The 14,470-nt window shown below is 41.2% G+C and overlaps 1 protein-coding gene across 2 annotated transcripts in view; it reads right to left on the bottom strand.

Moving 5' to 3' along the window:
• Positions 1–14,470, bottom strand: part of Ocrl (OCRL inositol polyphosphate-5-phosphatase) — a 52,085-nt gene that overhangs the window by 25,212 nt on the left and 12,403 nt on the right. For both annotated transcript variants that reach the window (XM_028762461.1, XM_028762511.1), the window contains 9 exons: positions 8,949–9,059; positions 8,447–8,533; positions 7,743–7,863; positions 7,493–7,654; positions 6,013–6,114; positions 4,559–4,673; positions 3,280–3,396; positions 3,003–3,190; positions 1,115–1,226 (listed from right to left, as the gene is read on the bottom strand). In XM_028762461.1, coding sequence (XP_028618294.1) covers positions 1,115–1,226; positions 3,003–3,190; positions 3,280–3,396; positions 4,559–4,673; positions 6,013–6,114; positions 7,493–7,654; positions 7,743–7,863; positions 8,447–8,533; positions 8,949–9,059 — 1,115 coding nt within the window. The remainder of the gene's footprint in view (positions 1–1,114; positions 1,227–3,002; positions 3,191–3,279; positions 3,397–4,558; positions 4,674–6,012; positions 6,115–7,492; positions 7,655–7,742; positions 7,864–8,446; positions 8,534–8,948; positions 9,060–14,470) is intronic.

Below are 14,470 nucleotides of genomic sequence, written 5' to 3' on the forward strand. Positions count from 1 at the left end.
TGATCAAGGTGTGTTGGCACCTACTTGCAATGCCAGCATTTAGGAAGCAATGGAAGGAGGCCCATAAATTCAAGACCAGCCCTACACTATACAGCTAGTTTTAATCTAGGATAGGCTTTATAGTGATAGTCTAGCTCAAAAAAGAAAAGACAAATGTATGAAAATAAACATTCAACTCATTTACCAGGTTTACACACCAACATAGTGGTTTATATGCATAGATACTGGCTTCTTGGATATGTGGCTTTGTCTGAGCACTACGTAACCCATTGTTTTCCCACAAGGAGTTTTGTTGTTCTTTGTGTATATGTGGGTGGGTGTCTATGTGGGAATGTGCAGACATCAGAGGATGACAGCAGGATGTTTTCTTCAGTCATGTTTCTACCTTATATGTTGAGACAGGCCCTCTCATTGAACAAGGAGCTCACTGTTTGGACTAGGGTGGTTGGTCAGTAAGCCTTTGAGAAACCCCTGTCTTCATGCCCCAGAGCTCAGGCTACAGACATGCTACTGAGCCTGGCTTTTACATGGGAGGATCCTAACTCAAGTTCTGATGCATGTGCCGCAAAGACTATATCCAAGGAGCCACCTTCTCAGCCCTTTCCACTGGTTTTAATATGAACAGCTGAATTCCAGTTAACACCAACTTATCAGTCAGTTCCTATTAGATTATAGCTTGTCCCATTCATTCCAAACAACCTTCTTTTCTCAGTTTCCCAGTCTCTTTCATAGGACCTCCTTTCCTCTTTTACCTCTAAGCTATTGTTCAGCCTGCCAAGTAATCAGAGAACAATTTTCTCCATTCTGTTTTCTAAACTACATCAACACAGCAGAAGGCCCATTTCCTCTAGGAAGTACTCTCCAGTGAACCTCACCATTCTCCAGCCCATGGGTACAACTCTCTAAAATCTCTGCCTGATAGTGACTTACTAAAGGAATTTTACATTTGCTTTTTGTCACCAACATTATCTCCATTGGATCTTAGCACCGAATCAAGGTGCTCCAAATCTCCATATCCCTAGTATGAACTTGCCATCTCTTTCTAGTATATACCATGCTCACCATGTGTCTATCTCATAATCCTAACAACCTCTGCCACTGAAACGTTACTTACCTGGTCGAATTTCAACAGCTTCTGAAGCTCATTTTTATTAATAAGACTTTTCACCTCATTGGCATCAGGCATGCAAAGTCTGTAGTTCAAGTCTCCCAACCAAATGACAACGCTGAGGACCAAGAAATAGATTAGTACAGACTAGAAATAGATTAGACTAGCAGTAATTAAGATTAAAGTCAATCAGAGGGAACTGAGAGAAGAAAATGAGTAGATTACTTTTAAGGATCTATTTATCACTGACAAGGGGCTTAAAGCTGTAATTAATTCTTTAGGGGCAAGTACTGCCAATACCTAAGAAAGACAAGAGATTATAAAATACCTGGGAAAATAGGCACCACCACATAAAACCAAATGAAAATGGGGAACAGAGTATACACATGGGATTTGGAAGCCAAGGAGTTAATGGACTGAGAAGCACGCAGTTTATTTGCTGGATTAGCTTCAAAATTTTGTCTGGCTGCCTGCCAGATCTCTAAGCGAAGAGAACCTTAATACGTTTTGCTTTCCAGAGCCCTGAGGTTTTGTGGCCTCTCTGTTAGAGTTTGCATGGTGGGAATGACTGACCGAGCCCACGAGGAAAATTAAATCCTAGATCTCTACTGTAGCCAACCTGGGTCCTAAATCCTCAGTCCCAGCACCAGTACTTGAGAGATGCTGAGAAGACACTGAAATGACCACATCAAAATGGGTCCCTTCTGAGACACTGCAAGTTCTCAAAGGCAACAGGGACGTTTTGGATTCTTGGGAAATAGATTTATGAATTGCTGGGGTCTTCATGGTCATAAATTTCAAGACCTTGACTTTCTCCCCATGAAATAGAATTCTATATAATTCCAGTTTTGTGACAATATGGGCACACTCAAATACCACTATTGTACCCATTCTTAATTCTGCTATAGTCACTGCTTCTAATATTTATAAATTACCTTTTGATTTCCTACAATTACCACCCCACACTATGTCTTCCATATCATCCTCTCAGAACTCCAAAGACCAATATTCACTTCTTTACAACTGATTTTCTATCCCCACCCACCCCGTTCTTCAATGGGCCTCTACTTCTGTCCTTCTCAAGTCTCATTTTTACAGATCCATTATTGCCGCCCCTCTTTTTAATCACCACAACCACTGAAAAGAATAATGTAGAAGAGATAAATAGGGCAATAGATTCTCATACAAGTATGTGTGTCTGTATATGTATGGAGAAAAGTCTAGAAGAGACTGTTCAGTGAAGTAACACATGTCTCCATATCCTTTTAATTTTTTCTAGTAGATGCACTTAAAATATAAAAGTAAAAATAGCTTTTATTTAAACTAATACATCAAAATCATTAATGTATGATTAATATTTTGCAAATTAAGATATCCCACATTTCCCCCATGCAACCTTCAAAATTCAATATAGCTTTTGCTTACAGATCTCTCAGTTTGACTAACGACTTTCAAATACCCAACAGCCAAATGCTGGCTATCATATCAGACAGCACAGATCTTGAAAGGTCTACAGCCAAATGTCACCCAAAATTCTTTGGAGAGAAGGACTGGCTGGAGAGAATGGAAGATAAGTAAAGGATTTTAAATCATGTATCTCCATTTTATCTTTTGTTATTATACTTACAGTGAACATTTTTATTTGAATTAAAAAATGACTCTAATTTGCAGATTCCTTCAGTGGTATTTTAGAAGCTACACTAATATAAACCTTTTTGCTCCTAATGCCAAATTTCTCAGCCTCAGTGAGTCTGTTATTTCTAAATAACATTCTCTTCTTATTGACCCACATCCCCAAATGGTAATCTCTCACTCTTCAGAGCTCTATAGCTTTTTACCCTATTTAATCACTATTATATCCTTATCCAAAGATCACAGAGAGGTAGTTCCTTACTCATGTTTCATGATGTTCACTTGTGGGACAGTCTGATTGGGGACCGAAAAACTCATTCTTGCACAGATGTCTTTATAATCCTGATTCCTTCGTTCAAACTCTTCCACATGAGCAGCCAGGTGGGAATTGACAATGCAGAAAGTGGTGTTGTGGAATACAAATCTCATAGCTACTCCACCTTTGTTTCCCTGTTAGACAGAGTAAGTATAATGTTAGTTAACACAAGGATCAATTGAATTTTGCATAGATAATCAAATTAATTGTCAAAAGAACTCACCATTTTCCCCATGATTCCAGTTCCAACTGTTTCTGTAGCAATATCTCGGATGTATTGACACTGATCTTTTCTGGCAAATACAAGAAGCATCATCCCCACAAGGCGGACCAGTTGAACCTATGAATTCCAGGAAGTTACCAACAGCTAAAATAAGCATCACTCTCTGCTACATAGCTAACTTCCAAGGATGACCAACAAGGTGATTACTAATGTCCAAATCTAGATATGCATCCTCTAATTTCCAGTCAGACCCCATAAACTGGAAACTAAGATTCTCTGTGGAAGCTGTCATGTGGCTTTGATTACTAAGAGTTAAAAGCCTTGAGGGACAGTGTGTAACTCTCAATCTCTCTGTCTCTGTCTGTCTGTCTCTGTGTGTGTCTATTTGTCGTTCTGTGTCTGTCTGTCTATGTGTCTGTCTGTCTCGGCTTCTATTTATCAGTGCTGAGGATCAAATAGAGAACCCTGAGCATGTTCTGCAGCTATCTACCACTGAGCCATATCCCCCGTCTTAGATCTGTAAATCACTTTGTAGCCCATTGAGAGTATATGAAAAGTTCAAATAGTAAAGTATAAACCATTATCCCAGCTTGTTCCTCTTCCCTTCTAAAGAGTGGCCCTTTGAATTTTGATTATTTTTAAAAGCTGAGCTAGAGAGCTGTAACATCTTCAAGACTTATGCTACCTCCATAAACTGTTCAAAACCATAGATTACTTTGTTTGAGCTTGGGATGGTAGTCTTAAGATGAAAATAACTCTCCTAGTAGCTAAATGCCCCTAGCAGATATCTTTTAAAAAGCAACAAATTGGACCACCTTGCTAAAGTCAGTTTTATTCTTGACCTACAACCAAGTTCAGAATGTGCTTAAATCCCATAATGCTGCTATTCTTGTTCTGAATCTAAAGCATACTCTCTGCACCCCAAATGCTTCATACTGCTTTAATTGTAGGCATTTCATTCTGGCCATGGTGGATGTTAATCTTATATTTTTATCACACAAAGGATCAGTTAACTTCTATGTAATTATTTGGATTATTAATGCAAAAACAATATATTGATTTCTTCTAAAACCCATCTAAATGATGAAAACGTATGATCAGAAAGCTTATAAATTTTTTCTCAGAAGTAACTACAGCAGATTAGTCTTGTATAGCACAGTATTTCATACGGGAAAGAAGTCAATTATTTAAGCCTTTTGGAAGAGGTTCAGTTAACAGAATACCTCCCAGTGAGTCGTACTTAATTCTCTACTGAAAATGAGAATCCAGTGCAGCTTACTTTTTTATACTTGGCCTTTGAAGGCAGCCCCCTTTCCACAGCCATGGACCACTCTTGCTCTTTTACAGACTCGAAGTAGAAAAAGGCTTCTGTGCTCAAGTCCAGCTCTTGGAATCTAAGGGAAGAAACAGATGCAGGCACTATACAGAGCCATACTTTTCTTTGGCTACATCCTTTCCATTTGCTGAGACATTAGAGTAAAGGAAAAAAAAAACGGTATGAGATAAATGTTATAAAAGACATGTAGTTTTTCTAAAGAATTCCACCAGTACATTCATATGTTATAAAAAAACTGAACAATAACAAAGCTCTCATAGGGATAGTAGTGAAACTTGTCTCTTACAACCTTTGAATAATCACTTTGAGAATTGATCTCATTTGTTTCTACGATGAGCAAGCGGTTCCCTATTGTGGGTTTCATTCATGTTTTCTTTTGACTCCCAAATTAACCCTCATATATAGTGCACAGCAAGTTTTTGCCAAACAAGTTTTAGAACAAATATGCAGATCGAGGATGGGGAAAGGTCCTAGTCAGTAAAATGCTTGCTGGACAAGTGTGAGGACCTGAGTTCAAACCTCAGCATCCACGTCAACAAGCTGTCTGTGCAGGTATGCCAGCACCGGGGAAGAGATGGGAGGATCTAGCTCTAGCAAACTCCTGGTTCAGTGAGAGATCCCAGCTAAAGAAAATAAGGTAGATAAGGCTTTATATAATAGAAGTGGGTGGCAGCTAAGGTAGGAACTCATAACTCGCCAAAGTGCTGAGAATTAGTGATGGCAGAGTGCTCTGCCACTATGGGACATTCACGTCACATATTCCAAGGCTCAGGGAACACCTGAAAGAGGGTGTGGAAAGAATGTAAGAGGCAGAAGATGGGACATGTACAGCAAAAGGACATCTTGTGGATGACATCGTCATCGTTCCCCTGAACTCAGTACAGCTGTGACTGTTGGCATCAGAGCTGCACAGACCGGCCCCGTCACCATTTCATTATGGATGGGGAGAAGCCCAGGAGGCTCTACTCCTCCTCAAGGGACAATGGGCAGTTAATGGTTGCTGGTGGAAGCGCTGTCACTTCCTTTGGTGGGAAAGGCACTGATGAGTTGCTCTAGTAACTAACATCTCATCCATGCTCACACAAGAAACTCCAACTAAACACAGCAGGTCATATATACGAAGAAGACATGAGTGTAGGAGGGGAGTTTTGGGGAAGAAGGTAATAGGGGTGCAAACAACTAAAATTCATTATATATGGAAGCAAGATGTTTAAAATGGAAAGGAAATAAGATGGAGAATGATTGACTAAGATACCTGATAACCTCTGAGGCTCACATGCGCACACCAACATGTTCACACACACAAACACATACACACACACAGATAAGAGGGAGGCCAAAGTCATGTTATACTAACACCACATATAGGAAAAGGAAGGTCCAGAAGTGCTCCTTACCCAATGCAGTAAATATCAGGAGGATTTGGATCACAGTTCAGCCATGGTTCTAAGCTGCTGTCTGGAGACTGGCCATTCACATTCCAAGTTCCAACAAAAAATCTAATCACATTAGAGCAAAAAATTAAAAACAAGGATCAAGTATAAACAAACACAGTGGTGCTTTTATCACTTCTATGAACTGGTATTTTGATTAACATAACTCTTCAAAGTGTTTTGCCAGATACCTAAGAACTCTTGGGAGCCAGGACTCCAGATACATATATGGCAGAGGATGGCCTTATCTGACATAAAAGGGAGGGGAGGGAGGCTTGATGCCCCAGAGTAGGGGAATGCTAGAGGGATGTGGTGGGAGTGGGTGAATGAGTGGAGGAGCACCCTCATAGAGGCAAAGAGGAGGGGGAGTAAGGGAGTGAGTGTAGGGTAATTGGGAAGGGGGATATCATTTGAAATGTAAATGAATAAAATGATTAGCAAAAAACAGAACTCTTGCATGTATAACATAAAGACATGGGTTTATTTTCTCTCCATGTTACATTAACGAACCAACAAAAGGAACTAGGTCTATATTTTAAACAAACATAACTGTTTTTGCCAAATTTCCTTTCAATTACACTCCATCCAAATTCATTAAGGGAGAGCTTTAGGTTGGGATGGGGAAGAGGTATCTTGGTGCTAGACACAGTCTAATATGGATAACTCTTCTGTAAGGAGCTATAGCTAAATTAGACAAAACCCCTCACTTCTCGATGGTCATGAGGACAACTGTGGGAAATATTGATGAGGCAGATAATATATGAAGCAAGAAAGCAGAAGGGATGACACACGAGCAGCATGCAGAATATGAGGAAGTGCAGATGTGTTTGAATTCAAGGAAATGATGCATGGTAGGATAGCGTATGGGACTGAAGTCTCAGATTAGATGGGATATTCTGTTCACGAATAACATACTGAGGATATCTGCCACACCTCATCATCCTTCCTTTCTGCCATATATATCAGGGTCCAGAAAAGGGGATATTAATGAGCAAAGGTGAGATGAAAACTAATAGGAAAGAATCCAGGACCGATTATCGAGAGGATTGGGTGAATTTATCAAAGCAGTAAATATGGTACTAATCGTAGACTTTAATTATTCAATACTGGCTGGACAAAGGTTCAGCTGGCCAGATGAGACACATACTTATTTATTGAAGGTATTACAGGCCAATTTTCTCTTATATGTGAGTTTGATTTATTCCTCTAAGCATGGATAGAAATATTAGTAGACATGGTATCATTAGCAGTTAGGAAACTAAAAGGAAGCTATAGCTTATGCATGATTTTACATATCTATGTTTTTAAGCAAGCAGAGACAGGAGCCAGAGTCAGATAATCATTCTCTTATACTGTGCTTTCACTCTTAATGCAGCTAATATTTTTACAAATCAAGATTGTTGTGCCTAAATGTTTAGACTCAGTGAATAGAAAACAGACAAACCTGAAAGACTGGATGTTGACATATTCTTTCTCTCGCTTTGTGAGGATATGTTTGATGAGACCCTCTCGCTGTCCAGATTGGGTGTTTGGTACAAACAGCTTCCGCATGGTATTGGTCACTTTGGGCTGTTCTTTGTTTGAAGCTTCCTTTTCACGTGGAAGCCTAGAAAATAAACCATGGAGTCAAAAGTAAAATTGGCTAAAATGTAAGCCTCTTAGAGGGGGGAAGTATGTTGTACCAGAGGACTTACATTCTATTCGATGAAGAAGGTGGAGGGGGTGGTTCCCGATGAATCCCTGTGGGGGGATTTTGTGTGTTCATTTTTTTATCTAAATTCATAGATGAAAAATTATCCTCAAATCCAAGCAGCCCTGAAGGACACAAAATCCAAAGTGAAGATAAAGAGACCCTCCAACATAGCCAGGATAGGCGAGGCTTTTATTTGCTTATAACTGGATCAAGGTACCACAGGTGTAGTAATCATTTATATTAGGGTAAGTCATTCATCCCAGAAGCAATGACACATTAAACTCTAATAACAGAAAGTTATACCAATCTGGAACCTGAATAATACATGCCAACATCTATAGAAGGGATTATATATCATTTACCTTCCTTACATTTCAATAACTTCATAAGGTAGGTACCATTAACATTTTTTTTCTACATTATAGAGAAGCTCAGAGTTGAGCTGCTTAAACAAGATGACGTAATATAAGTTTCAGACTTGGCATTCACACCTAGGTTGTTTGGCTGTGAAGTCTGTACTTAAACTTTTTTTTTTCAAGTTGGCTCAGAAAGCGTTACCATATCACAGATTGAATAAGGAATGAAGCATTAGTCCATGGCCATGGATTCAATGGTTACTCCATACAACCAATTCATCTGAACTAATACTACCTACTGACTTGAAAAAGATCATAGCAACCAGAAATAAAAGAGTCTTTCCAATACCTGAATAAGCAGGTTTATCCTTAGTGTCTAATTTCTGGTACCAGCTAGATGAGTCTTTTTGTTCTGGAACAAGAAGCTGTGACTGAGCTGGAAAGACAAGATTAAGTCAGAAAGTGGGAAGACCATCACTAAACTACAACCCAAAGCTATTTATTTATCCAGTCCTTGAATGCACAGTCAGCAGAATTCTGAAAAGGAATAGAAGAGACTAAGGAAATACCGACAGCTCTGAGTCATTCTGGGCAGAAGGAGGGGAACTGCAGGCTGCAGTACACTGCATGCCATGCTATTGACTTTCTCTTTTTAAAGCTGGATAGACTTGCTCCTGAATCTATCCCTGTGTTCATTTCTGAAGTGGAAAAAAAGAGCCATCAGAGCTCAAGGGGCAGGGTGGGGATGGGGTGGGGGTGGGGCTTCGCTAATAGCTACCTGCCTCTAGATCAGCATGTCAGCATTTTACTCCCATTGAAATTGTGGAAAGGAAATTGTTGAGTTGAGTTACCTTCCTGAGCTGCAAGGACCTCTGAGAGGAACTTCAAACAGCGTTCTTCATCAGGAATTTCAAAGTGGCGCTCTCTGGTCCAGTCTCCCTGTACCCGAATTTTGCAGCCACCTTTAAAAAGAATTAAATCCACAGATCCCTAGCTATGGCATACAATGCTTTATCAATACCTTATTGGGATAATATTCGCAAACTTTCCAGTCAGAAGGAGGTCCAGATTACAAATAGTCCAGACCCTTAATAAAGAGCACGCGGCAAAGAGTGAGAGCTCTAGTTTGTAGAGCCAGAGGGGATGAAGCCGAGAAGAAATCCTACAGGAAGAGTATCACAGTGCTGATAAACTGTGTCAATGAGCAGACTAGCAATAGGCACACTAAATCATAGCTTCCTATGTCCTGACCTCTCAGATGGCAGTGTAGTAGAGAGTTCTAAGTTCTAGCAAAAGATAAATTCACAAATCATCCTCTTTCTATCCCCCACACTGGAAATTCCTACCATTTAAGTTCAGATTGCATAGTATCCTAAGGCATGAAGATAATATAGGAAGTAACATGGTCAGCTTCAGAGTAAATTAAATTTACAAGTTAACTTAAAGTGGGATTGGCTTAATGTGTTCTGAGAAGACATACCTTTACCTCATTAACATGAGTGAAAAATGCCACAGGTATCTTGAGTAATCTTGCAAATCTATTCCAGAGTTGGTTGGTTTAAGAACAGTCAATTGAGAAAGAATAGAATTACCAATGTTCTCTACAGTTTAGAGTAACCAATGGCTTCAGAGCTGTCTGAGACGGAGCTGTCTGAGAGCTTTCCATGTATGATTCAAGACTTTTTATATTAGGATGGAGAAAGGCTTAGATTAGATGGTCACTTGCTTGGTGACAGTGATGGCTGACTTCAGAGCTAGAAGGCATTTAATAAATGGCTGTGGAACAGGAATTTTTTACACTTATAAATAATAAAGAAAGGGGAAAATAAAATAAAAAATCCTAGTTTATGTTGATAATCTGGTTCTCAAATTTGGTTATGTTTTTCTTCTTTTTTTTAAATCTATTTTGTTTCCATCTTTATAGAACATAGTGTTTTTTAAAAAAGATTACTGGTCAGAATAATAAAAAAGGGATGAAAATGGAGAAAAATGAAAGCCAACCAAAAGGACCAGAGGTAAGATACTTACTAGGTCCACTGTACAGACAAGAATGAAGGCAGGGAGACAAGTGTCAGTTAGGAGCAGCATTAAAGATACTTGGGAAAGCTTCAGGATCTGACTCCTCCCTTCCTCTAGTCAGTTAGACTCAAAATAGGTAAGACGAAACCATCTTCATCTGATACAATTTAGTACAAGGACAGTTTCTCTCTTCTCTACAATTCTTGAAAGATATACTTTAGTAAATATAAAATACATCTATTTAATGGCCAGAAGAGTCCAGAAATTGCTTGCAAATTATCATTGGATGCTCTCTTAACATACTGCTCAAAAAATACAACAAATTATTCCATGACCCAGTCTTCTCTTCCCCTTTCTGCTACCCTGCCCCAACTCTCAGTCCTCTGTGGGCAGCAAGCGTTCCGACATCTTTCACTTCACCTGACATTCTTTGAATCCCTTGGTAGCTCTTAACCATGGCTTCATTACATTACTAGAGATTTCTTTATTTGTGTGCACACACGGGTGGAGGACAGAGGTCAGTCTCTCACACACAGTCTGCCACCTGCAGGCCACCCCACAGCCCCACTGCCTGTCGCTTCCCAGAAGAGGAAGCGGGAGAAGGAGAAGGACTCTAAGTTCAAGAAGAAGAAGAAGATGATCTCCACCACCTCAAAGGAGGCCAAGAAGGACACCAGGCTATACTGTTGTTAAGCCTCAGGATCCATCCATTGTGGGTTTTTAATGCACAAGGTCTTTCATTGACCTGGGACTTATAGGGTAGTATAGGGCAGCTGACCAGTGAGCCCCAGGGATCTATCTACCTGCCTCTGCCTCCACAGTGAGGGATTATCCATATGCTTGCTACCACACCTTTTTTTTTTTTTTTTCGTTTTTCTTTCAAACATGGGTTCTGAGGATCAAACTTGTCCTTATGCTTGGACACAAAAGCAACTTACCAACTGAGCCATCTCTCCAGCCCCAGAGGTGCTTTTTAGGGCATACTGATATGTGTGCCCCACCTCAGGATTATAAAAACAGACTATCTGGGGAGGATGCCCAGAAATGTCTCACTATGTAGCACAGGCTCATTTCAAAACATTGATCTTGCTTCAGGCTCCTAAGTGCTGGAATTCTAGGCACCTGTCACTACACCTGACTCCACTGGTAATTTAAGAAAAATACTTGTTAGGGATTCCAACATACAACTACATTATAAATCAGAGGCGAATGCAACTTGGAACTGACTAGTTTCCAAGCAGGTTACTTCTTCCACAGATTGGATTTTAACTCCTGGTCTCAAGTGATCCCCCTGCCTCAGTTTCTCATGTATCTAAGACTATAGACAAGCACTATCATGCTTGGCTTAAATCTGATGCAGTTCAATACCTCCTATAGACTCCTTCTCCATCTCTGTCAGGAAACAGCTTTCTCCTGAGGCTCATGCACTGGTGGCTCATGCCACCTTCTCGTCCTTCCTCTATGAGACCACCACTCTCTACAAAGCTCAGAATTCAGAATCCAATGCCTGTTGCATAAGACTTTACGTCCAATCAAAACACCTGCCATTATTCAGACTTGTTTAAAAACTGGCACCGAAAATCTGTTTACCACCTTCACTTTCTTCACCCAGTGGCCTTCCCATTCCACCTCGGCCTCCATTGCCTCTCTCCCTGCAGTGACTCCCTCAAGAATAGCCTAGATTTTCCATCACAGAAGCACCATCCTCTAACATGCAGCATAAATCAAACATCTCTCTGTGACTATTAGTCCTTCCAATATACTTGCTCTTTATCTTTTCTGTAATTGTTTTGACCTCGAGGAAACTTGGCCCCACTAAGCCCTTCATTTGCTATCCCTGGAACCCTTCTTGTTTTCACTTCCCCTTTTCTCAAACAGACGTCATCATCACTGTCTGTTGCCAAACTCCACAAGTGCCTTACCTCTGGGCTCCCACAGCACCTATTTGGCTAAATTCCAACCCACAACAGTCCAACTAATTGCCTTCCCTGTACTTCCACCAGAGCAACCAGAGGAAATAAGCACACAAGTACACGTAGATATTGTGCTGGTTTTATGGTACGAGGTGTGAACTTGACATAAACTATAGTCATCTGAGAAGAGGAAACTTCAATTGAGAAAATGCCTCCCAAAGATTGGGATGCAGGCAAACCTGCAGAGCATTTTCTTAACTAGTGATTGACACAGGAGGGCCCAGCCCACTGTAGGTGGTGCCACTTGGGCTGGTGGTCCTGGGTTCTATAACCAGATTGAGCAAGCCATGGGGAACGAGCCAGTAAGCAGCCATGGCCTCTGTATCAGCTCCTGCCTCCAGCTTCCTGCTCTGTTGGAGTTCCTGTCCTGACTCCATTCAGTGATGGACTCCGATGTGGAAGTTTAAGCCAAATAAACCCTTTCTTCTTCAAGTTGTGGGTTTTTTTGGAGGGGGGTGTTATGGTGTTTCATTGTGGCAACTTAACCCTAATTAAGACAAGTTGGTATCAGTGTATAGGGTATTGCTGTGACAAAGCTGACCATGTTTGGGGGTGGATTTTGAAAGGACTTTGGAACTTTGAGCTAGGAAAACCATTGAGATGAGAGCTCAGTGGGCTGTTCTGTAGGAGCTGGGAAGATAAGGGAGCAGTGCAGAAGATAGAGGCTTGGCTTCTGAAGTTTCAGAGGGAAACGTAGAACATCATTTGTTATTTTGAATTACATTTCTGTGGTTCTGATTTAGCTGAGGCTAAAGAGTCAGCTATTATTAGAAAGATAACCAAAACTACAAAAATGAAACCTTTGCTTTGCTGGGATAGTCAGTGCTGGTTAGCAGAAGCTGAGAATTTAGCAGTGATTAAGACAAGCATTATTGAGGGGAAATCTCTTGGGGAGTGTTTCCGCAGCGTCGACATACAGAAGCTGTGTTCCAGAGGTAGCCAAGGTTGTACCTTGTGCTGGCAGCCAAACTTGGTAAGTGTTACCCAGGAACTGGTTTTGAAGGCATGAAGGGGACATGGAGAGCAGCTGAGGCTTGGCACTGTGAGAAGCCAGGAAATGCTATTAGCGAAGGTGCAGCCTCAGTGGCAGTTGAAGGCGTAGGACTCAAGTCATGTAGAGAATCCGAGCCTAGGAGAGGCTGTTGGTGAAGTGCAGCCCAGACACAGCAGAAGACTGTAGAATTTTGGAGCTGCCAGTACCTGGGATGACTACTAAGAACATTGGCAGTGGAGGAGTGGAGCCTGACCTAGCTTAAGTTGTGTGTGCTGCAGAAGGCAGAGCTGGAGAAGTGACCCAAGCCCTTTGGAGGAGCCCAGAAGGTGAGTGGATTCCAGACATTTGACATTCTGTTATTTACACTTTTGTCATCTTGTACCCACAACTGACTTCCAGTCATTTCTTCAGCAGCTCCCAAACATCCCTTCCTCAGAACCCCTCTCCAAGCTGAGGCTGGCCCTTGGCAGTATGCCACCATGCCTGGCTAGTTTTTCCTACTTTGTGACGTGGCTCCTCCTATATGTAACAAAACAAACAAACAAACAAACAACCCCCCAGAAACAAACAACAACAACAACCCCCCCCCAGAATTCGTTGAATTATCCAAAATGCTTTTCTCACTCCACCTAGCACTGTGATGATGAGCACACTCTATACCTGGGCTGTCCAGTACGGATGCGTCTGACTGGGGAGCTCCTGAAACGGAGCCACTGACCTGTGAACGTTACTTCTAATTCATGTAAGAGGTATATACATTAGACAGCACTGTGTGAAACAGCAGAGCTCTCAACACAGTCACATCAGCTCTCATGGTTTCGCCACCATTCACATGCTTGTTAGGCTTAGCAGCCGAGTGGCATCTATCTGTTTGGCTGCCAATTTGTCATCCACACAGAAGTGTCTCAAAGAAATCTCAAACATGGCCAAAACTGCATTCACTGGTACTGTAAATCAAGCCACAAACCCATGGTTGGGGTACTCAGAAGCTCAGGAATAAGCCTACTACGACTACTCCGCTAAATGAACACAGTAGCAAACTGCCCTCAAAGCTCTCGGACTTATCTAAAAAGTCTGTGAGGTGAATGGTGGTTAAGAAAGAAACTCACAACCGGTCAAAATGTAAAGAGAAAGTGTCAGTGGCATGACTGGCCACAAATGGGACATCTATATCATACCCCTTTCCCAACACTCAGGGACCTTATAAAAGAGGGGGTGGAAAAACAAGAGCCAATTTACATGACAGGACTACAATGCACTTGAGCTCATGGCCACTGTGGTTATGTGCACAGGAATTAGCCAGTTAACATTCTAGCATCAAGTGTAAGGGGGTTCATGAGCCCCTACTCCTAACTGAGGAGCTATGGACAGCTGGTGGCTTTAAGGG

This window comes from Grammomys surdaster, unplaced genomic scaffold (genome assembly GCF_004785775.1).
Source record: "Grammomys surdaster isolate TR1022 unplaced genomic scaffold, NIH_TR_1.0 60, whole genome shotgun sequence".
NCBI classification, from domain to species: Eukaryota; Metazoa; Chordata; class Mammalia; order Rodentia; family Muridae; genus Grammomys; species Grammomys surdaster.